The sequence below is a fragment of the Gymnogyps californianus genome, chromosome 13 (genome assembly GCF_018139145.2).
Source record: "Gymnogyps californianus isolate 813 chromosome 13, ASM1813914v2, whole genome shotgun sequence".
Classification (NCBI taxonomy): domain Eukaryota; kingdom Metazoa; phylum Chordata; class Aves; order Accipitriformes; family Cathartidae; genus Gymnogyps; species Gymnogyps californianus.
Window position 1 is genome coordinate 7,491,780 of NC_059483.1, and position 21,781 is coordinate 7,513,560.

At 44.5% G+C, this 21,781-nt stretch overlaps 1 protein-coding gene across 1 annotated transcript in view; it reads left to right on the top strand.

Moving 5' to 3' along the window:
• The window catches only part of LRIG1 (leucine rich repeats and immunoglobulin like domains 1), a 96,924-nt gene that overhangs the window by 59,941 nt on the left and 15,202 nt on the right, over positions 1–21,781 (top strand). The window contains exons 5-10 of the mRNA XM_050904865.1: positions 2,989–3,126; positions 4,182–4,325; positions 6,584–6,727; positions 7,586–7,729; positions 12,754–12,897; positions 16,824–16,904. Coding sequence (XP_050760822.1) covers positions 2,989–3,126; positions 4,182–4,325; positions 6,584–6,727; positions 7,586–7,729; positions 12,754–12,897; positions 16,824–16,904 — 795 coding nt within the window. The remainder of the gene's footprint in view (positions 1–2,988; positions 3,127–4,181; positions 4,326–6,583; positions 6,728–7,585; positions 7,730–12,753; positions 12,898–16,823; positions 16,905–21,781) is intronic.

Below are 21,781 nucleotides of genomic sequence, written 5' to 3' on the forward strand. Positions count from 1 at the left end.
CGATGAGATCGGGAACAAAGGCAGGCGAGCTGAAAGGATTTAGGTAATAACAGGAAGGGTTAACTCACATTTCAGCTTTTACTGAAAGAATGAAAAATAAAATGTAATTAAGCTAGTAAAAGGTTTGGATGATGTTGCATTGATATCACATGCTGTGTATAGGAAAAGTCAGCTGGGCTAGTTTTGTTTGAAGTGCAGAGCTTTGCAGCGAGCTGTCTGACATTCCCCAGCTGGGACTGGCCGGGGATGGTGTTTGGAGCTGAGTTACATTTGGAGTCAGCCCACGTTTGAAGGAGACAGAGAGAGAGAGAGAAAGGAGTCTGTTTTTTTTCCCTGTGTGAAATAATGCATCCATCTAATCTGCTAGCTGTAGCATATGAAAAGCAAGAGGCAAACGGACAGAAGTCACCTGGAAACTGCGAACATGGCTCAAACAAAATAGTTCTTCCCTGTCCTTTTCTTCCCTTCTTAAAGTCTGTCTTCTGGGATGGGCTGGGAGATCTGGCAGGCGGGCAGATTGGATATACGTTGAGCAACTAAAGCACAGAAATACTAATACTCCAAAAAAATAACATTGGCTTCTGAAGAGCACTTCACGTCCAAACTCACTCTGTGCTCTCAGTCCCTTGCAGACTTAGCTGCCCTGCGCAGGGATCGTTAGGTAATTTATAGATTCTCCATGTTCATTTGTACAAGCCTTCATTTCCTGTTAATTTACGGCCAGATTCATCTAAGCCATCACAGCCTAGATGAGATCAGAGTTGAACTCACAGCCCCTGCTTCAGGAGAGCTCCAGAAAACATGCTTGGGGTTTGCTTTCACTTACGTCTGTGTTGAGGTACTTTCCTGAATCAGGGTCACACACGCATTTAATGGACTCTCTTCTTTTGAGGAGGAAAAAAGATTGGAATTTTGGAACTTGCTGATTCTACTAATTGATTTCGTTGCAAAAGAAACTAGTCCTTGGGGAAAAGAAATCCCCCTCGCCCATGTGTTCAATTTATGGAGGTCAAAATTCTGGGTGTAGTAAATTTTCCTGTATTTTAGTCTCACTATAGTATAAATTCACTGGACCTCTGTTCTACTATATGCATGGATGTGAAAATTCAGTCTTTATTCCTAGCTGTAAATGAATATTGGTCATTTGGATAGTAGCCATATCATTGCCTTTTATACAGTTTGTGGTTGTAGAGACCTGTGTGCCTGTAACCCATGGAATAACCAGTTTGGGGACATAAGTTATGACTTTCCTTTGATTTTCCTGACACCTTTTTGCATCGTATTAGCAGCATGCTGCTATAGTGGTGTAAAATTTGTCCTTAATGTTTTGTGAGCCTGCACTGAATTAGTTAAGTAGCATTTAAACTCTTTAGTCAAAGCAGCATTTCTGCAAATATTTCCCCGGTATAAGTGAGGGTCACGTGCTGGCTGTTTAAAGGGTGAGTCTCTAGAAAGCAAATTATTCTGGGGACGCAGTTTGTACCCTCTTCCTGTTATAGACACCAGCAAACATGATGGTGAAACAATCTGGTTTTAATAACAGGGAGGGTGAAGGAGCAGATCAGTATGGAGAGCAGGTCCCTTGCCATGTGTTACTGGTGTCTTCTTTTAGGGGGAGAGGTTTTCTTTGAAAGGGGCTTGTCTGAACCCCTGGGAGAGCCTGAAGTGGGGGTGAGGCTGGAGAAGATGAGCTCCTAGACACCCAGCAGCTTCAGTGCCTGGAAGGCTGCGGTCGGCTTATCCATCAGTTTTTTGTTTCAAAGAGCTGAGGCTTTGTCAGGAGAGCTGGGACGTCCTGGTTTGCATTCAAGAGTGCTTTCACTGGTTGCTGTCTCCTCTTCTGGTTACTCCGTAGGTAGCCGGCTGGATTAAGGCACAGCACTTGTCTGAGCCCTCTCTACTATCTCTTATTATTCAGCAAGTTCTCAAGTGTCTGGTGAGCGTCTCTGTTTGGAGTGCCTCACTTGCAGCCTTGCCAATAACATCAGTGACTAGTCTAAATTCACATCAGGCATATGCTCTACTTCTTGTGACTAATGCGCAATGTATTTTTTTTAATTGATTACTGTTCTCTCTACTGATTCAGGCCAGAAAGGAGTCAGAGGAAAGGACTCCGGATTTTTAGTTAGACCTTGTTGAGTACAGATGAGGTCTAGGGGTATTTAACTGTTTGATGGCTGCGGAAACCCTGAGGACAGCTTGTTGTACCTTCTCTGAAGAAAAACATTAGATTGAATCCTTCAGGCTGGTATTGGTAAGGCAGCAAACACCGGTGATCATTATAGGGTCTGATCCTGCAGTCGGTGCTTTGGCAGAGCACTGGCACTGCAGAGTTGTCCTAATTGCACAGTGGGACAAAGGTAGTAAAAGATGAGGAAACGTTTGCAAGCCCTCTTACAGTATTTCTGTGCATTACAAATGATTGTAACATAGTCCAAAGCTGGGAGTTTTCAGAAGAATCCTTAGGTCTTAAGGAAACAATTTTTTGTAACTTTTGCTGAGATCTTATTTACTTATCTGTTTTCTGCTCTGAAAATCCCATCCTCTGTGTAAAACGTTGGCGGGTTGCTTAAACCATTGATCAGCACTCCTTGCCTGCAGGATTAAAATCCAGCCGTGCAGTCCTTGCATGTAACAAATCCATTCTGGAAGTGCAGGCTTGTAGGAGACCAAGCCCAAATTACTGGAAGAATAAGTGATGAATAGAGTCAATAGTTCCATAGAAGGGAAGAGTCTTGTACCATACCAGAAAAAGCATCTGGAAGCTTGCAAATATCTGTGAGTTAGTCTCTCTAGCCATAGGAACAGCATGGGGATTAAGGAAGGTCTCTCTGGTGTGGGTTTCTCCTCAGCAGCTGTTGAAGAAGCACCGTAAGTCTGAGGGTATGAACTCAGGGGCCAGCCTGTGGGCCTGCTGTGGCCTCAGATATTCTTTCTGTTTTTCTAAGAGAACTAAATTGTCTCCATTTCTCCTCCTGACTGTTTCAGGCATCACAACAGGATCCGCAGCATTGAAGCAAGTCAACTGAAGCCCTACGTTACCCTGGAAACGTTGGACCTGAGTTTCAATGACATCACGGAAATCCGAAACGGCTGCTTTCCGCAGGGACTTCACATAAAGGAGCTGTGAGTTTTTCTTGTCGGGAACAGCTTTTGTTGAGTTACCGCAGCAGAGAAAAGGGCCTCAAACCTTCTTTAAAAAAAGCAGAGGGAACGAACATACAAAGTATGGGGTTATTCGTCAGGGTTTTAAGTGCAAAGGAGAATTAGAAAGCAGAACGTCCCTATTGTCAGGTTATTTTTTGAGCTCTGTCTTTTTGGTTTCTGATGTATCTGTAAAGAATGCAGATTATTAATTGTGTTGCATGGGAATGTTGCAACAGAGAAAAGGTATCCTGCATCCTTCAGGTGTGGGTGTCTTTACAGCTGGAAACCTAGAAGCCAGAGGAACTGTCTGCAGCAGATCTATGTCTCTTCCCCAGTGGGAAGTGTGTATGCTGTTTCCCAGATCAGCCCATGTGCATCTGGAAGAGGGGAGGGGGAATGACTATTTCATCGTTAAAGTGGCTACTGAATGTTAAGAACAGAAATCTCTCATTGGTTATTTGGAGAAAACTGGGGGTTAAGCAGAGTAACACCTTCCCAATAGAGATGTTTGCCTATTCAGGGAAACATAAAATAATCTGTGTTTTAGGTACCTTTGAAGAGGTGCAGACAGATAATCTGCTTACATTAAAGTTTGCACCTGAGTTTCTGCCCCTGATTGTAAGAGGATAGAAGAGAGTGGTGTGGTGACTGGTGTTTGCCTGTTGTCCCGTAAAAACAGCCTCTGTGGCTAAGACTAGGGTCCAAGTAAGAAAGAGTCCTGGGACAGATGCTGAGGGGAAAAAAGGGGAATGAATGGAGTCATCCTGCACTGGAATATTCTCCAGTTTCTGGCTTTCATTCTCGATTGCCTTGCTGAAGTAGGAGGGTATCAAGGAGCTTTTGGAAAGTGTGCAGCACTTCTCCACGTTCGTCACGTGGCTCTGGGAAAGGCACTGTGCTCTTTGTGCAGCCAGAAATCCAACTGATTTGAAGCCACCTCTGTAATTTCACCAGCCTGTCTGGAGACCAACTAAATGCTGATAAAAGGAGATTTCTGACAGAACCGTTCGTTTTTCTGCTGTGATTTATTGCAGCTACCTGGGGAGCAACAGAATCAGCACCCTGGAGCCTGGTGCTTTTGATAGTCTGTCACGGTCCCTGCTAACACTTCGTCTGAGTAAAAACAGGATCACTCAGCTTCCTGTCAAGGCATTCAGGCTACCCAGGCTAATACAACTGTGAGTAGAAATGTGCACTTTAATTAAGCTCAGCCACACTTTATGGAGACAAAATGTCCCTGAGGACATATACAGCAAATGTCACCCTTCCTCACCTGCTATCTATAAAACTTAGAATACACTATGCAGTAGTCCTCTGCCAGCACCTAGTAAAACACGTTGGGAGAGGGTCATTTTTGTCTTGTAACTGTCGGCTTTTCAGGCCATTCTTCTGATCAGGTGGGAAGGGAGGGATGCTGCAGCAGACATCACCATCTTGTGCACTTGACAACGTAAGACAAATCCATTCCCTTGAAAGCTGCTAGTGTCTATGGCACAGGAGAGGTTTGGAAGATGTTTCTATTGCGAGTGACAGAGCTCAGCTACCATGTTAGTTTTTTCAAGACCACACAGGTATCTTTATGTGGTAATAAAAAAGCAATGACGAAAGGTTGTTAAACTGTGCAGTGATATTTGGGCAGAGAAAATAGCACTCTAGATGAGTTAACACACACGTTGTTGTCCTGCCTGCGGTCCGTATGGCAGGAGCTGCATGGGGATGCATAGACATCTGCAGCTATAAATATGCTTTACGTGTAAAATAGTAGCGCTAATGGTTTAGCTTTTCCCTTTTGCTGCTGTTGGAGAAATGGGCCCAGCCTGAGGCCCGTTGCAGTCTTTCCATCAAATTTGATAGGCAAAAGGTCAACCTCTGTCTGTTAACATAAAGTCCACAAAAACTGTTGGAACTCACACCTCTAAAAGGCAGCCTCTTGATTGAGAGACAAATCCTTAAGCCAAGATGTGTCTAAGGAAGGAGTGTGCATTTGTGCTTGCGTATGTGTAGGATTTAGACCCAATTTGGGATTGAACAGTGTGACACAATAGCATATGCAGCTTAAGTCTGTTGCCTCTCAGTTGGAAGTTACTGTCTGTTGACTGAGAGCTTGTAATCCACTGTGTTCATCTGCATCATGTGCAAAACTGTAATAAAAAAGAGAGTCAACTCAATCTGTTTAAGAACACAGTTTTCACTGAAAGTTGGAGTAATTGGTACTCTTAAAGATAGTCTCACAGCTGGTTGTTTAACCCTATAGGTAAACATGAATGAATTGCAAGTTATACAGACTTGATACGTTGTAGAATTTGTGTACAGTTCTTTTTCTGGCAAAGCATAGTTCACTAATAGCCTAGGAAGTGCAGTAATGCAAGAGTCTTTAGGCCTGCAAACTTTTTGGTTGCTTACTTGACTTTAATTACACTCAACTTGAGTGCAAGTTCAACATTGTTTTTTTAGGCAGTTAAAAAGTAAGCTTAAAGTTTCTACGGCTTCCTCATCTTTTCCAAAACAAGTTCTGATGTTGTAACCTCCACCATTTTCTTCAGCACAAATGCTGAATAGGGAACTATCCTTAGGTTAGTCTTATATGTGCAGAAAGGTATCCATTTTAAAAGCTCTATCTTCAGCTTTAGTGCATTGCGTCAATGAAGTTTTCCACTGGGTTTTCACCTGGTATGTCTGGGTCCATAAGACTGTTTGATATGGGTTGGTAAAGCGTGCTGTGATGATGTTCATATTGCTATTCAGAAAAAAGGTATTCCCCAAATTTAGGAGTCCCTCCCCACCCAGGGGAAAAAGAAAGAAAAATTTAATGAACCAAGTCGGAGATCTTTGTATACACAAAATACTAATTGCCTTGTTATTGGAAACAACTTGTTTCACTCTTTATTAGTTTCTTATAATAGGAAAAATGTGAAATTTGTCAGGGGAACTGAAAGCTTTCCTTTCAAACTTAGCCATAAAATTTCCTATTGGGCTCACAGTTCTTATGGCACCCGCTTGTTTCAGAGCACATTTTTGCTGGGCGATTACAAGTCCTGTAAAAACAATGGATTGTAAGGGAAATAATGCTGATATTTAACTGTATTGGTTCAAATGGTGTCTCTGCTTGAGAGAAGATGAAGTGTGAAAATTGATTAAAACGATAAATGGCTTAAAAGACATACCGAGAGAGGAGGGATGAAGAGGAATTGCTGCACTGTCTCTGTTATTTCTCTGTAGTGAATGTCTGTCCCAGGGTGAGTTTATTTAAGCGATCACACCCAGCTGACTTCCCTGGCTAGCTCTGGGATTGAAAGTTTCCGGTGTGCTTCTGCTGTCTCCTGGGAACCGTTGACAGAGGAGTTGTTGGCATTGCTGTCTCCATTGTATGCTGCACAGATGATTTCGTGGGAAAGGACTGGGATTTAATAAACTTGTATGGCCTTGGTGATTTTAGGGAGCTGAACCGGAATCGCATCCGCCTGATTGAAGGCCTGACGTTCCAGGGGCTGGACAGCTTGGAAGTCCTGAAACTCCAGCGCAACAACATAAGCAAATTGACTGATGGGGCTTTCTGGGGTCTAGCCAAGATGCAAGTTCTGTAAGTTGGAGAGATGGGCTCTTTTCCCTTAAACAGCCTAGACTTCACCTGCTATCATGTCCTTCTCTGCATTTCAGCAAGGACTCCCATCAGAGACCTGTGGGCACCTGTGCCAGTCCTCGTCCTTCTTTCTATATCCTGCATGCACAGAGCTCTGCCATGCTGCTGCAGCTTCTGTTCAGTTGACCCACAGTTTACTAAAGCTCATTGCTTTACCAGGTGTTCAATAAAAAAAAAGTCCTGTTTTTCAAGCTGTGGCGGTATTCCTTTGAAAGTTTTGACGACTTGAACATTCAGTAAGACCTCAATTGGTCTTTAAATAAAAGCTCATCTGGCTTCTGCAAATTTGTTTTGACTGATACATGGAAACTCTGTGTTGCAGACCTGATTATTCTGCCTCTTGGGATACCTAGAAACCAAGCTGGCCTATCTCAGTGATGTGTTCTTTCCATACGAGAGAACAAATTGAATAGTCATTGCAGAGAAATGCTTGAAACTTCCAACATGATTGGCTTTCAAGTGTGTTTGCAAGGTCACAAGTGATCAGGGCAGCATGTTTCTGGATGCTGCTGTCACACAACTGAGACTCTGCAAATACAAACTTGAATGGGATGCTTTAAGCCCAGTTTACTTGCAGTGGAGCGTACCTCTGCAGTCAAGCTTGTTCTAGGCATTTCCTTTTTGTTGTCCTTGAATTTCTGTCCTTCACTTGCACAAGAAATGCCCACACATGCACTTATCTACATGGGTATGTAGAAAGATGTGTAGGAATGGCTAAAATCCCAATGCTTGCTGGAAATTCTTCAGCATTTGACCAGTGCTGCTTATCTGTCAATTCCTTCTGATTTTTCTCCACAGACACCTGGAGTATAATAGCCTGACAGAAGTAAACAGTGGCTCTCTCTATGGCCTTTCATCTCTGCACCAGCTTCACCTCAGTAACAACTCCATATCCCGCATCAACCCCGATGGCTGGAGCTTCTGTCAGAAGCTGCACGAGCTGTAAGTTGGTTTCTGTTGTGGTTGGTTGGGCAGGGTTTGATGCTAATGTAGCATTGGCAGGAAAGGGGAGTAAGGAGTTTTCCCAATCACATGGCTTACAGCTCCCGCTGTATCAACCTGTAGAAATGCAGGAACTGCAGCCTCCTAAGTGATGCCCTTGTTATTCACGATGCTATGACCTTCAGAGCACCTGATTAAAATACGTTTGCACCAGAAACAAAGACTAGAACCCACTAAAAGTATACAGTGCCAAAAGACCTGGAGAGTTTGTGATCTGCGGCTTGCCAACGCTTTTTAGCTAGCTAGTTACAAGACATGTACGGCTTGCCATATAATGACTGTACAGCCTGAAGGAAGCTTTGCTTTACCCTCTCTATTTACAAAGAACAATCATGTTTTTAACCAGCAGAGATTTGGCCCTTTAAAGGCAGTTCTCCTTGTTTCTCCTGTTTACACTTTACCCTTCCTGTAGGGCTCAGTTGTTGAAAAGTAAATACATTGACTTTGCTCTCCTGAGATTTCCAGCTGTGAATACAGTCTTTTTGATAAATGAAGGAAAGCCTTGCTGCTGAGGACAGCCCCATAAGGGTGTCTTTTGGGTCTGTGGCACTGCTTAATGCCTTTTTGAAGAGACACACATGGATGCTTGCAGTATTTACAGAAGTAGCTGTCATCCCCTCGGTGGGACTGTGGAAAGATTCACTTTTTTCTTTGGAGAACTTGACACATGTGGTTAGCGGAACTGTAATTCATTCTGCTTGGTGCTCGGAAATCTCTTGTTAAACATTGTTAGGGATTCTCCTATCCACCAAAAAGCAGTACGATAAAGCAGCTTCCTGCTTTCAGAGGCCTCACTCTGGTCTTAGACTAAAGGTCGGTATCTGCCTACATGGCTGTGAGTCCCTAGTCTTTTGGGATGTGGATTCAGAGATAGGTGGACATGACACATGTCATTCCTTTAAGTTTAGAAGCTGTAGAATTAACATGTTAGCCCAGTGACCAGCTGTGATCTTCCGTTGAACCCAAATTATTCATTCAGATGTGAAGTATTTTTGGGGGGCACAAGGAAATATTTTATTTTTGGTTTTAGTTAAATACATATGTGATTGTTTACTTACCTAATTTTTTAAATTGCTGTGAAACTGCCCATGCCTAACGGGCTCCTCTGCTTGGCACAGTGCTGTAGACAGCTACAGTTCCTTCACGTGCAGATCCTCAAGTGATATTTTACTAGGTTAAGGCAGCATCAATGGAGAAATCGTCAAGGCAACAGATCAGAATTGGCACTGTGCTCTGCCCGTGGTCTGCTTAAATCTGAAGCGTCAAAAAAGGGGAGTCTACCTTCCGAAGGCACTCACAGTTGGATCCCTGGAATAGCCAAATTCAGATCACTGCACTGTGTTAGCAGCACAGCTCTGGGAGCTTTCTGTTCTCAGGGACCCAATATCTGGTGCCTGTGTTGAAGCTTTATTTCAGCCTGGGTTCAGATGGGATGGGTAAGCCCCATCTGCATCTTGCAGACCTAACGTCAGAACTCTTTTAGGGAGAACTATGCTTGTCTTTTCTATCTGACACTGTCCTTGCAAACCCTCAAGGTTTAGATTGGAGGTTGCACGTCATGCTGAGTCCTTTATCTGTCAGGTATGGATTGGGATCTCTTGCCAACAAGTATTCCTAACGGTGAGCTGTCCTGGCTTAGAGGCCATCCTCTGCAGTAACTGCAGAAACCCAGTGCAGGACTCACTTGCCCTGGTGCAGAATGGGGTAGATCTGGAAAATGTCTGGTGGTGTGAGGTGGTAGGAGCCACTGGGGCGTGCTCGGCCTGACAAACAGGATTGTGCTAGAGTGTGAGGCCAGAGACGACATTAGCTGAGATCCGAAAGGTGATTATGTGGGTGTTAGCACGCATCTCTGCAAAATATTACAAGCTCTTGCAGGTGTTGCCTTTAGGGTAAGGCTGCTGCAGGGAGCCATCAGATACTCCTAACTGAAACTCCCACAGCCAAAGAGTACTTGTAGGAGAGGTCTGCTCTGAAATTGAAGGGTGAGGACAGGAAGTGCTAGATACATCTAGACTGCCTGTGTACTTCTTTGAATGTGTACGTTTCATTCCTTATTAAAAGATCCTTGCTTACCTCCCCTATTGCTAAATCTACTGGGCTTCAGTTATCAGAAAACACTGCCTGTGGTTGTACAGGGAATGAATTTCAAAGTCCTTGACCCAAGAAAGAGAGGTGGCCAGACCCCTGTTTATCTGTGCTGAGGAAGGAGGTGGTCATCTGAAGGATGGGTTCTCTCTCCTTCAGTTGTTGGGGGAAAACGTGACCCCAAAGCTCTGGTCTGATGTAAAAGCTAACAAGGAAAGAGCTCTTGCCTTGTTATGGGCATGAGAAAGGGCTGATTGTATTCACCAGTCAGGTGCTAGGGCATCAACATCATGGAAAAATCCACAGTGGGAGCATAGGATTTCATCAGAGGTAAATGATGACTTGGCTGCTGGGTCTTTCTTTTCACTTTTTACCTATAGTTTGGTCAATGGGAATGAAATGTGTTAGATGTACCTGGTCCAGAACTGGCTGGCAGCAGGAGCCCCAGCTGCACAACAGGCTTCTGGTTAACCCCTTTATGTATCACTTTTGGCATGCTGCTCTGTGTGCTGCTCTCCCACTTCCTTGCCAGGCCAAAAGGGCTGTGTAGACAAACTTTTCCACTTGTTTGTTCCAGTGATTTCTCACTGGTAGAGAGATGACAAGGTAGGGGAAGCAGCAGAGACCTGCTGACTTCTCTCAACCCAGATAATCCAAACTGCCGAGGAGGGAAACATTCTGTTTTGCAAATTGGCCTGTCCCATTGGCAGGAAGCAGAGCCCTTACATGTTGAAGGAAGCCACTACCAGGTGCGTTAGCTCCTGAAGCCTTCCATCTGGTTGCAGCCATTGAGAAGAGAGTCCTCTGAATACTGCTCCTGTCTGTCCATCTTGAGGTGACGTCAGAACGAACAGAGGGGAACATGCCTTCACCAGTTATGGCAGGACCTCTTCTGTGTAGAATCAAAAGGAGCTATTTTTTTTTCTCAGCCAGGTTTAGGATTACTTTTGAACACTTTTTTCTTTTTTAAAGCCAAATTCTTTAATCGCAGGTGAGGACATAGTTTTGACCAGATGCCAGTTCTTCATAACTAACACTACAACTTCTTTAGGAATGAAAGTATGTTGTCCCATACCTTCTTCAAACTCATTAATCTTTGCTGAATTTTTTCCAAAGCTTGCCCTCTGCCTACTCACACAGCTAAAAGATAGACAGCTCGTTTGCCAAGTAAATGACGCTCTCAGTGCTTCAGAGTATATGTCTGTTTTGACTTAAGTTTTGGCTTTGCAGTGACTTTCATGCAAGCCCTAGACACATTTTTAAGCAGACTCATTAACAGGCAGTACTAGAAGAGGAATTTGGAGGTTTGGAACTCAGTGAGATTTTTTTTTTTCTTGTTGTCTGTACAATGAAGGATTTCAGTGCTCGTTCAAAGCTGCATAACTCCACTTTTTGAAAAGTTTAGCAGCCCAAACCCTCACATCTTTTGAAGTGACTTGTGCTCCCAGGTCACTAAGGTATTTTCGAAAATCCTATGCAACTGCCCTTTGTAAAGAGATAAGCTTGAGAAAATGTGAGTAGCAGCATGTAGCTGAATGACACTTTTTATACACCACATGTCCGTGTGCAGGCAACTTAAAGCTGAGGCTATTGCTGGTCGCGCTCACCTGCCAGTAGCCCTGCAGGGCTTACCCAGCTGCAGTGACATCCAGAGATCAGGAGGAATATACTCACAGCAGGGAGCTGTGGCTGAATGTTTCAGGCTGAAGATCACTGACCAGTGACTCTGCCTGCTGCTACCCCAGCATGTCCCTCATTTGACGAGCCAAGCTGGCCTTTGACGTCGGCAACGCTGCGGCTTTACTGCTTGCATAGAAGGTGGTTGCACAGTGTGTGAGGTGTCTGCAGTGGCTTGTAGCTTCCCATGGCCTGCCCACGGTATCAAATCTCAGAAGCCTCATCTGCGCCCTGGCTGGGAGAGAAAAACAGCTTTCTTCCTACCAGCTTCCAAACTGCAACAGGAGTAGCACTTAAAAAAAAAAAAATCTCCAAAACCAGAGATAATACAGGCAAGGGGAAGAGACAGATGGAAAACTAGGAAAAAAACAACCCTCCAATATTAGTCACTTGTAAGTGGAGAAGATTTCAAGCAGACTGTATGCTCCTTGACAAAGGGGAGCGGGAGGGAAGGCGGCTGGTTTACAACAGATACCTCCTTCCTGTGCATGAAAGGAAGCATTCAATTGCCTTATGGTGAAATGCTTTTGGCTCTTGACTGGGGTGGAGCAGGCTGTGGAGACACCCACACCCAGACGCCTGGGGCTTGCTGTGCACAAGTGCAGAATGATAAGACACCTCCTGAATACAGAAGTCTGGCCCCTGCCAAGAGGGCGTGTGAACTTCAAAATCCATCTGTTTGACGTCACTCTCCACCTTGCAGGGTGTGGGGAAGGAGAGGACTGCTTTTTCCTGTAAGCCTCGGTGGGAGTCCAAATGGGAGTGAGGACTGAACACAACCAGGACTGATATCTGACTGTTACCTGGGGACTGAGGAGGGGTGGTGCTCCCAGACCCTAACCTAGACGTACAGGAGAAAGAGTAGCTCATCTCCGCCATAACTGACAGCGTGTGTATTAGGTTATTGCTCTCATTCACTTCTGGAGGAGCCTCGTGTCTGTTGCCTGTACAGAAGACTTCCCTATAGCTGGGTACTAAATGCGTCCTGCTCCCTTCTGGTCATCCAGGCTGCCTCATGGGTTTCTCATGGGAATATTTGCAGACTGCAGTCTTACTTCCTAATCAAGCTGTTATGTATCCACCCAGTACACATTGCCTCTTGTAAGGTGGTTGTGGGAGGCAGGCACTGGTTGGCGCAGGGGAGTTTGGAAAATGCTGGTTGGATTGACAAGGGCTGTTGGTTTTTTTTTTTCCCTCAGAATACTCTCTTACAACAACCTAACCAGGCTGGATGAGGGAAGCTTGGCAGACCTTGGGGGACTGCACGTACTACGACTGAGCCACAATTCCATCAATCATATTGCAGAAGGTGCTTTCAAGGGACTCAAAAACCTACGTGTCCTGTAAGTTGCTCCCAGCTTTTGTCAGCTAACACCCATCTTCCTTCCACGGTTTGTGTTCTGCCAAACTGTTCTGCTTTGCAGTTTCTTTGGGTGCCTGTGTCCTCAGCGTCAAACTCCCCTACACGCTCTTCTGTTGTCTTCAGCAGCTGTTGTGTTTACCCAATTATTCAACTTGAGTGAACTTGTATTTTTTAATTAAGAGTAGTTAGGAGAATTGCAGTTGGACTGCTCAGTGTTGTAGGGTGCTTTCAGAGTAGAGGGCTCCAGAGTAAAATTATTGGAACATAGCACAGGATCCTGAATCTAGCCCAGCTGAGCAAAAATACCTGAGGCTTCAGTCCTTCAGCTAATAGCAGAATTTCTCTTGCTATCATATTGACTTTAATTGAAATTCTTAGAAAAGGACAGTTTCTGTTGGGTCATTCTGCACTCAGAAGGAGTAGGGAATGATTCCTTCCACTGACAACACCAGAAATTTGAATATCCTCTTAAATGTGCTATCGAGTATTTTTGCATGCTGTTACTTTTTTTTTTTAATTGAATAATAAATATAAAATTCTGGGCTAAGATGGTGTTAAGAAGAAAAAAACCAAAGAAATTCAGAGGTTTGGCTTGGGATCTGGTTATACCAGAAGTGTAACAACACGTGAAGCTTCACCCAGTCTTGGGCCCAACCATGGGAGCAAGAAGCTGCTGCAGGTACCATGAGAGTACCCAGAAGTCTTTCTCTTTAATGTAGAATTGGGCTCACTTCGGTCATGAAATGTTCTGTTGCTCTGATTTTCATGGTAACCCCTGAAGAACAAAAAAGTTGCCATGCTATCAAGAGAAAAGTTTCACGTGCCCTAATATTGAATTGCAAAATGATCCATCCAGTGGTGGCTATGGCCATTTACTAGAGACTTTTATTTTAAAGTCACTGACACAACACAATACCTGGAAAAATACCTGGAAAATGTGGCACTGGAAATGAGCTTGCTAGTCCGGATACCAGCTTCTAAGATTTTAGGGCTAGTAGAGACCATTAGACAGATCAATCTGACCCCCTCTGCGATGCCAGCTATAGAATTGTACTATTATGCACTGTTAAACCCAAGAGCTACGTTAGATTGAAGTACATCTGGGCTCGCCTTAGAAACATCAGAAGATGGGGACTCCAGTTCTAATAATTGTCCATTCCTGCAGCTGTGTTGCCTCTGCCTCCCTTATTTGTACCTGCTGAGCTGCTGGCTGCTCTCCTCCTCTCTCCAGAGGCTGTGGGCTCAGCACCTTCATCTGGCACACCACAAAGTTCTCACAGTCTGTTATGGCACTGTCCATGCTCCCAGGCTGGTTGAGTTCAGCAGGCTGATTTAATTCTTCCTTCAAAAGAAAAAAAAAACCACACTTTGATACTTTTATTCTTCTTCAGAAGCCCGTTGTGGCCTGAGTAATTAAAAGGAAATGGGAACAGAGAGATCTCCCCTCTTTACAGTACTTTTTGCATCTTACTCTTTCCTTTATTGAAGTTCACAGTGAAGGAAGTGACTGGAAAGTGAGTTTGGGTTTTGTTTGCTTTTTTTCCTTTTTTTTTTAAACTTAAGCCAAAGCCTTTCAGCCACTGGGCATTCAGAAAGGGACCTCTCTGGGGCAGCTGTCAAGACCGGAACTAAAGGTTTCCAAAGAAAAATGGAGGGGAAGGGGAGCTGGTAGTTCTCTTTGCTCTGCAGTGAATGTGGAGCCTCTTTTATGTCTAGGGCAGAGGGGGGAGGCGGAGAGGGGAGTGTGTGAGGGAGCTCTAATTTAATAAAGAGAAAGGCCTATTGGGTCCTGCACCTGGTGAAAAAGACCCGAGCATGCTTTAATTATGGCCTATTGTTGGGGAGCCTTTGGTGGGTGTGAAACTGCTGAAATGTGGAGCTATTCAAATAGAGGTCAGGCCCAGAGACCTCGGAGCACAATGATTAACAAGGCTGCGAGCATTCAAGCTCAGCCAGCCAGAAAGAATAGGAAATTGGCAACAGGGGCTGGGAGAGGAGTTTGAATACAAAGAGAGCCAGGCCAAAATACCCCACTCTTTTTTTCTCTCTCTATTTTCACTCATTTGTTAAAAAGGTTTTTATTCCTCCTAACACTAAACCTTTGAGTTGCCTCTGGATGAACAAGCAATACCATTTTCTTTTCCTTTTTCAAGAAAACACAATGTGTGGCAGTCAATTAATAAAAGTGTGTGTCAGAGAGCTCCTACAGGCTGTTCCCACTTGTCTGTCTCTGCCATGGGAAAGAGTTTGCTGATCCAAAGACCAGTAGCCCATGGTGGAACTGAAGAGGAGAAATGTCTGAGAAGGGATTTGCCCTTAAAAAACAAACAGAACAACAGGCATTGGCTTGGCAACCATAGGGGAAATGTAGAAATGTAGCTCCAGGAGGATGTATTTGCTCCTGCCCCACTCAGATAGTGCTGAAAATGTCAGCACATCAAAGCATCTCTCCTGGACTTGTCTCTTATGCCACCACATCATTATGTGTGCGCGCACCCCACGAGGGTGTTGAGTTTTTATCCATCCCTTTGGCATAGACCGACCCACAGATCAACCTGACATCCACAATGATGCTGGCTAAGGCCAGGGTTCCCCAGGGACATGAGATTTAAGTCTCACGCCGAAGCCAGCCGAGAAACAGGAATTGTGGCTTTTGGCCATCTTCCTTCACATCTTTAGTTCACACACCAAAGCAAAGAAACAAGCAAAGACTGCAGCCAGCTTAGGTACTGAGAGCAAAAGTCTCAGCCCCATCTCGGCTGAGGAAAACCATGCCAATATTGAAACTGTGGGATTTTTAAAACTTCTGTTCTCCTCTTGTCTGTTATTGTGTATTTGTGCTGCATAGCCCAGAAGCTACACTATGATGCCCATGTCTGGAATGCTGCAAAATGCAGGGGGCTTTGTTTTTTCTTTTTTGGTCTTAGTATTTTTAAACTGGAAGAGTTCTGATAATAATCTTCAAAAGGTGCGAAAAGAGTAACTGAGGGTTTGGGAGGGGGGTTATCTGGATGGTTAAGTTTGCTTTGTTGTTGAGTTTTGCTAGGTTTTAAATCAGAGTGATGTAACAAAACCAACAAAGCCTTTTTTTTTTTTCTTTCTTTTTACTTAACATTAGAAATGATAAATTTCTGTCTGTGTTGCGGGGTATTCATTGTTAGCTAGAATTAAAGCTAGGAGGGAAGGATTTTTAAACAGACTGTTTAAACAGCTTTTGTGGATCCCTGTGTTTGTTCTGTGTGCTTGTTTTTCTTCAGACCTCTTTGACTCTTGTAATTGATGGTCAATTTGAAAGCCAAAGGAAGCTAACTCTGAAAAAGGAATTCTTACTGATTTTTTTTGAAAAGTGGTTATACAGAGAGTTTGGCCTGTGTAGGGATGATGGTGCTTTCCTGTGAGCTTTCAAGTTCATTGCCAGGAGAAAAATGCAGCTTCATAGAAAATACACCACATCATCTTCCTAAGATATAGACGAATACATGTATATATTGGAATAGCCAAAGTTATCTTAATTCATGATAGTAACATTTAAGGACAGCTGTTTTCTTTCAGTTTAGTTTTGGGACTTTATTTTCTTTTTCCTCCTTTTGTTTGGATGCACAGAATTAGAAAAAGACTGAAACCTACATGTTAAAATGTAGCTATCTGCTACTGCTGCTGTTTCAGAAACAGAGGGTTTCAGCTAGGAAAAAGCTAGGGCTCTTTTTGGAATGCACCATCTCAGCATGGGTCAGTGCAGGAAAAGTGATTAGTGCTGCTTTTGCTGCAGGACTCTGCTTTTTCTGATAACTGTCAGAAGAAAATGGAAAGCTCTTCATGTGGCGTTCTCAAACTTTCTTCCATTTGTTTTTAATGATGAGCCTAGGACTAAGACACTGATTGTGAACTCTCCTGTTCTCTCCCCAGGGAACTGGACCACAACGACATCTCAGGCACAATAGAAGATACCAACGGAGCCTTTACAGGTCTAGAAAACCTAAGCAAGCTGTGAGTATCCCTGGGTTTCAAGTTCTGCAAAGCAATTGTGTTGTGTGCCTGTGCGGGGTGGGTCTCTCCCCTCCAACACAGCCCTATTCCCTTTGGAACAAGATAAAAATCAACAGAAAATTGCAGGCTCACTGCAAGAGTGCAAATGTGGTTATCCAGCACTTGTGTTTCTAAGCAGGTATGAGGTGATTGTAGTCCTTTTAAAGCAATGAACAGACAGTGCCACATACTGTAGTTCAGAGACAGAGGAGAGAGAAACTTAAGTTGTTTACATCTATAAGATTCAGCACAACTGTTCCTCACTTCTAAAAGCAAACAGCAACAAAAAAGACCCCTTGCAATCTTCAGCGAAGCACTGATTGATGCACCAAATAACAATAAACAGAAGAGAAAAATCACCCCGTTTCCTGTTACAACAGAGGATTGAAACAGGATTCGTTTCTGTGGGATACTCTGTCTGAGAGCGATCTTTTGGGCTTGCTTCCATGTGCAGCGACAATAAAAGGCACCATGGGGCATAGGCTCTTAAAGAGATAAAAAGAAACCTAAGGCAAGCATGCGCCTTGCAAATGTTTATAGCTTGCTTGGCCTTTGCAAGTATTTTCACATTGCTCTGTACTTGTTCGTATTCCATTTGAAATCAGCTATATAAATCAGCCCTGTCAGAGAAGTCTCTGATGGCTTGTGACAAATCAAGAGTCTTTCTAATCATTACCTCTTGCCTTTGTTTAAGTTCTCAGCACCCCCCCATCACGCTGTCTCTGATGCTGAGATGGCACAGCCAGAGGTGCAGTAAAAGTACCTCGATGGATAGCAGATGGCTAGAATGAATCCTGGCAGGCGGTATATTGTCGTGCTCTCATTAGAGACTCCTGGGGGAGTGGGAAGAGCCATGGCAGGATTCGTGGGGATGTAATCTTAGATGGAGAAGAAAAATTTGAAGTCACAGACATAGATGGCATTTGATCATTGTTGAGGGGAATCACTGGACCCAAGGAAAGAGGAACCAAGTTGTAGCTGCGAGTAAAGTGAGGCAGATGGCAGAGAAGGACTCAAGGACCGGGGGAGTCAGGCAGGGAGGTAGAAGAAGTGTGGGAGAGAGAGAGGCCAGTAGGAATTGCTGTGCACGTGGAGTCGGGAAATCTTCCCACGAGTAGCTAGAAAAAAGGCAGAGGAGCAGATGTGGTGGGTGGGAGAGTCCTTGGCTGCTGTTGCTGAAGTTTTTGGTTTGTCTGAAGAAACCAGTGAAACCATGTGAGCAGCTAGAAGGGTAGTGGGAGCAGAGGCTTTGTCCAGAGGGATTTGCAAGCTGTAGGATTGTGAGTCTGTAGTGCTGCTTTGACAAGGGAGAAAAGGTGGAGGAAAGGAGTGGAGAGCTGTCCTGGTGGGACATCCACTGTAGGGCATCCCTCCAGCATGGCCACTGGCATGGGAGCAAAAGTGGCGGTCCCAAGCGATTGGGATATGTTAGAAATGCTGGGTGCGGATAACAGGAGAGAGGTGAAAAAGCCAGAGGAGGCAGCATTGAGGGAAGGAGTTCAGCAAAAGGATTGACTCAGCAACCAGGAGAAATGAGCGCTGATGAGTTGTGGGGGTCAGGCAGAGGCCAGGAGTTACGGCAAGGAGCAGGAGGAGGAAGGAAGGGAGCAGAGGCAGCCCGCAGGGTTGTGCGGGTTGTGTGTTTGGAGCTCTGGGCAGAGCAGCTATCGCTCCCCTGTGAAATAGCCGTGGCCTGATCTGATGTTTATCATCTGGCACAAGGAACAGCTTCAAAAGATGGCCGGTTTTGTCTGCCGGTAGCAAAGGATGTGGCAAGGGCTTGCGCAAGTCTAAAGAAGCCGGCTTTGCATCTTTTTTCACGTTGTTGACCTCTGTCTTTCGTTGCACATGGACTTGGGCCAGTTCTGAGTCTGGTCGAACGCAGGGAAGGACGTGCGCCCGTGGTTTGTGGGGGGAATTGCAGCAAATTTTGTAGCCTGGAAGAGCGTGTGGATCAGGTTGGTCTTGGGCAGACAGGAGTGGTTTGATTACCTAACAGAGCGAACCTGCTGTGGGACAGACAGGTTGCTGGGATCATTCATTGTCAGCCAGAGTGTAAGGCTAGAAGAACCCTCAGAATATGAGATTATTTCATTATATTTCTTGAGGTGTTTTGGGGACACTTGGGAGTGGTCAGTTTTAGAGGGATCTGCTCAGGTCTGTTTTAGCTCATCAGCACATAAATCCCAAACTTGTAGTTTCATCTAAGGCTGAAGTAAGTATCGTTCTTGCTGGCAGGATTTTTTCGTAAATAAAATAAAATATCAGCCTTTACAGCAAACATTTCACTGCGTGATTTAGGGCCTGTGTTTAAACCGTCAACCAGCTTTAAATGCATTAGCATACAAAAAATAAATGGGCACTTCAGAGGAGACCTTCCAATGAATTAATAATCACCTCAACTCTGTGGAGATTGCCTTAAAAGCTGTTCCCCTTTGATCTGGCACAGATTAGCCTCTGAAAGGATTTAGCACAGAGAGAGTTGTTTGCTGAAATGAAGGTGTTAAACTGAGAGGTGGGGAGGCCAGTCACTTTAGCCTTCTCTGAATTATATATGAAGGTCTCCAGCATGGAGAGCACAGGCCTAAATTAAAATGTTGCTTCAAGAAAGAGGGAGTCGAGAAGCACCGAAGCATAAAAAGCATCAGTGGAATCGCTGGGGAACAACGAGTTTCCTAATTATTCAAGCTGCTAAATGTAACCGGTTTTTTGATGGCTCACTCAGTGACCAAGATCTTCCTGCAGGTGCAAAACTGGCTGGAGGAGAAAATGCTGCTTTCTAATGAATTGCGTGCCTAGCGTGTAATTACACTTATGCAATCACCGGGAGAGCATGCTTGCGCCTAGCTCTGCTGACAGTGGAGGAGCGTTTCTGGACTGCAGCAGGCAGGCTAATTGTGGAGCTGCATACCGCCGCCTTTGCATTCCAGCGTGCCACAGCCCTTTGAAGGGGGCCGCTGGGTTCAAACCATTTCAGAATTGGAGAAGTGGTTAGTTGAAATTTGAAAGGCGTAATGATTTTAATGAGTTTGCTGGGGCATGGTTTTATTACCAGCGTGTTATTTATTTCTCCTGTGTATAGCCATAAAATTGTATGCACCTATACAAGTGGTGTATACATTGTGTATTCACATCCCCAGACGCGCTGCTTATCTCTGCACAGATAAGTAAACAGATATAATCAGTATCTCCAATTTTCAAAGGCCAAGATCCACTGTAAACAGTAAATAGAAATCTCCAGTTATCAAACCAAAGCTCTGCATAACACCCTTACTTGGGAATATGGCTCCAGAAATTAGTGTGTATGGATGCAGCCATATGACCAGAGTTTGCATATAGTAAATTATTTACTATATTAATCATTCTAATGGATTTTTCAAAGCCTTCATTAATACAACATCCCTTTTACCAAATGATGGTACACATGATTGCACACATCCTTTGGTGCTTGGGGTATTTCACCCAGAGCAAAAAGCCACACACACTCTCAGGCAATAAATAGGACCTCTGGTACCCTGATTTTGGTGCTGTAACGAGGAGCTCAGTAAAGCTCACTGTAGATATTTAGAATGATACTGTCGATAAAGCAGGTTGCAGCTATCTGGAGCCTTCAGTCAGCCACCAGCATGCCTACTATAGCTGTCTTTATTCTCACCTCACATCAAATAATTAACAAAGGGACACAGCTCTGAAAATTCAGCTGTGGTTTTGTACCAAGTTAACTCTGCCCGTAAGAACGGGCTTCAAGTGTGTGTCTCACCATGGAGGCTGGGAGGTGGCTGTGCCTGAAACCGAAGCTTTTGGTTGTGTTTTGCTCTAGGATGGTAAGATTTGTGATTCTGGGGCCACAGACCTTTTGTATGGAGCTAGGAGTAACCGGCCTTTCCTGTCTACTCAAGAGAGTTAGAGCGGTGGCTCCTCTGGCAATACCACCGTCAGGGTGATTGATTTTGTGGGGACCTACTTGGGGTCATAGTGTTGCCTGCTGGCAGGCACCCAGATTACCTCCAAAGACAACAGGCTGCAAGGACAGATTGTGATACAGTCTCAGTCCTCACTGTCATAACAGCGTGATGAGCCCCAATTTTCCTTTCTACTCGTTGTGGCATCCACTGCTTCATCCACACAGAAACTGGGCTTTCTGGGTGCCAGTGTTGAGACACCAAATTATCCTGACACTTGAAGGGTGCTTTGTGGAAAGCCCTAACAAGCTCCTGCAAATGTATTTGCTCATGTAATGGCTGCACATGCTCCATCTTGTACCCCAGCCTCCTTTCCCCAGCTGGCAGCAAGCAGTGGGACCATCATAGTTTTTGAGCCTTTTAGAGTGCAGATGTAGGTTGCACCCTGTATTGAAGGAAAAATCTTGGAGGAAAACTCAATCAACTGCAGCACCAGATGTGCCAGTTTTTTACCTGAGGTGTTAGTGATGACCTGTATTGGACAACGTGTGAAGCAGGCGGTGATAAAAGATGCACCTGGAAGATAAACCTTAGACAGAGAGAACCTGGGGAAGGACAGCATTTCCTAATTAATGACATTGGTTGATGTTTTATTAAAACAGGTGAGGAGACTATCCATTTTGCATGAACCCTGCCCCTGACTGATCACCACTGGTCAATATTTATAGAGAACTGTTACTTTGCAGATAGCAGCTGGGCTGTGTTCGCTCCAGCTGGCTGTTGCCTGCTGATAGTCCCCCTCTTGCTCCTGCATAGCACTGTCTGCTGATTCGGAGGAATGCTTTCTGGTCACAGATGCAAGCAAGCACGCTCCTCAGCTCTGTACATTACCTTTTGTCTTCTTCCTTTGCCCCTTGAAATTACCACTCAGCTATT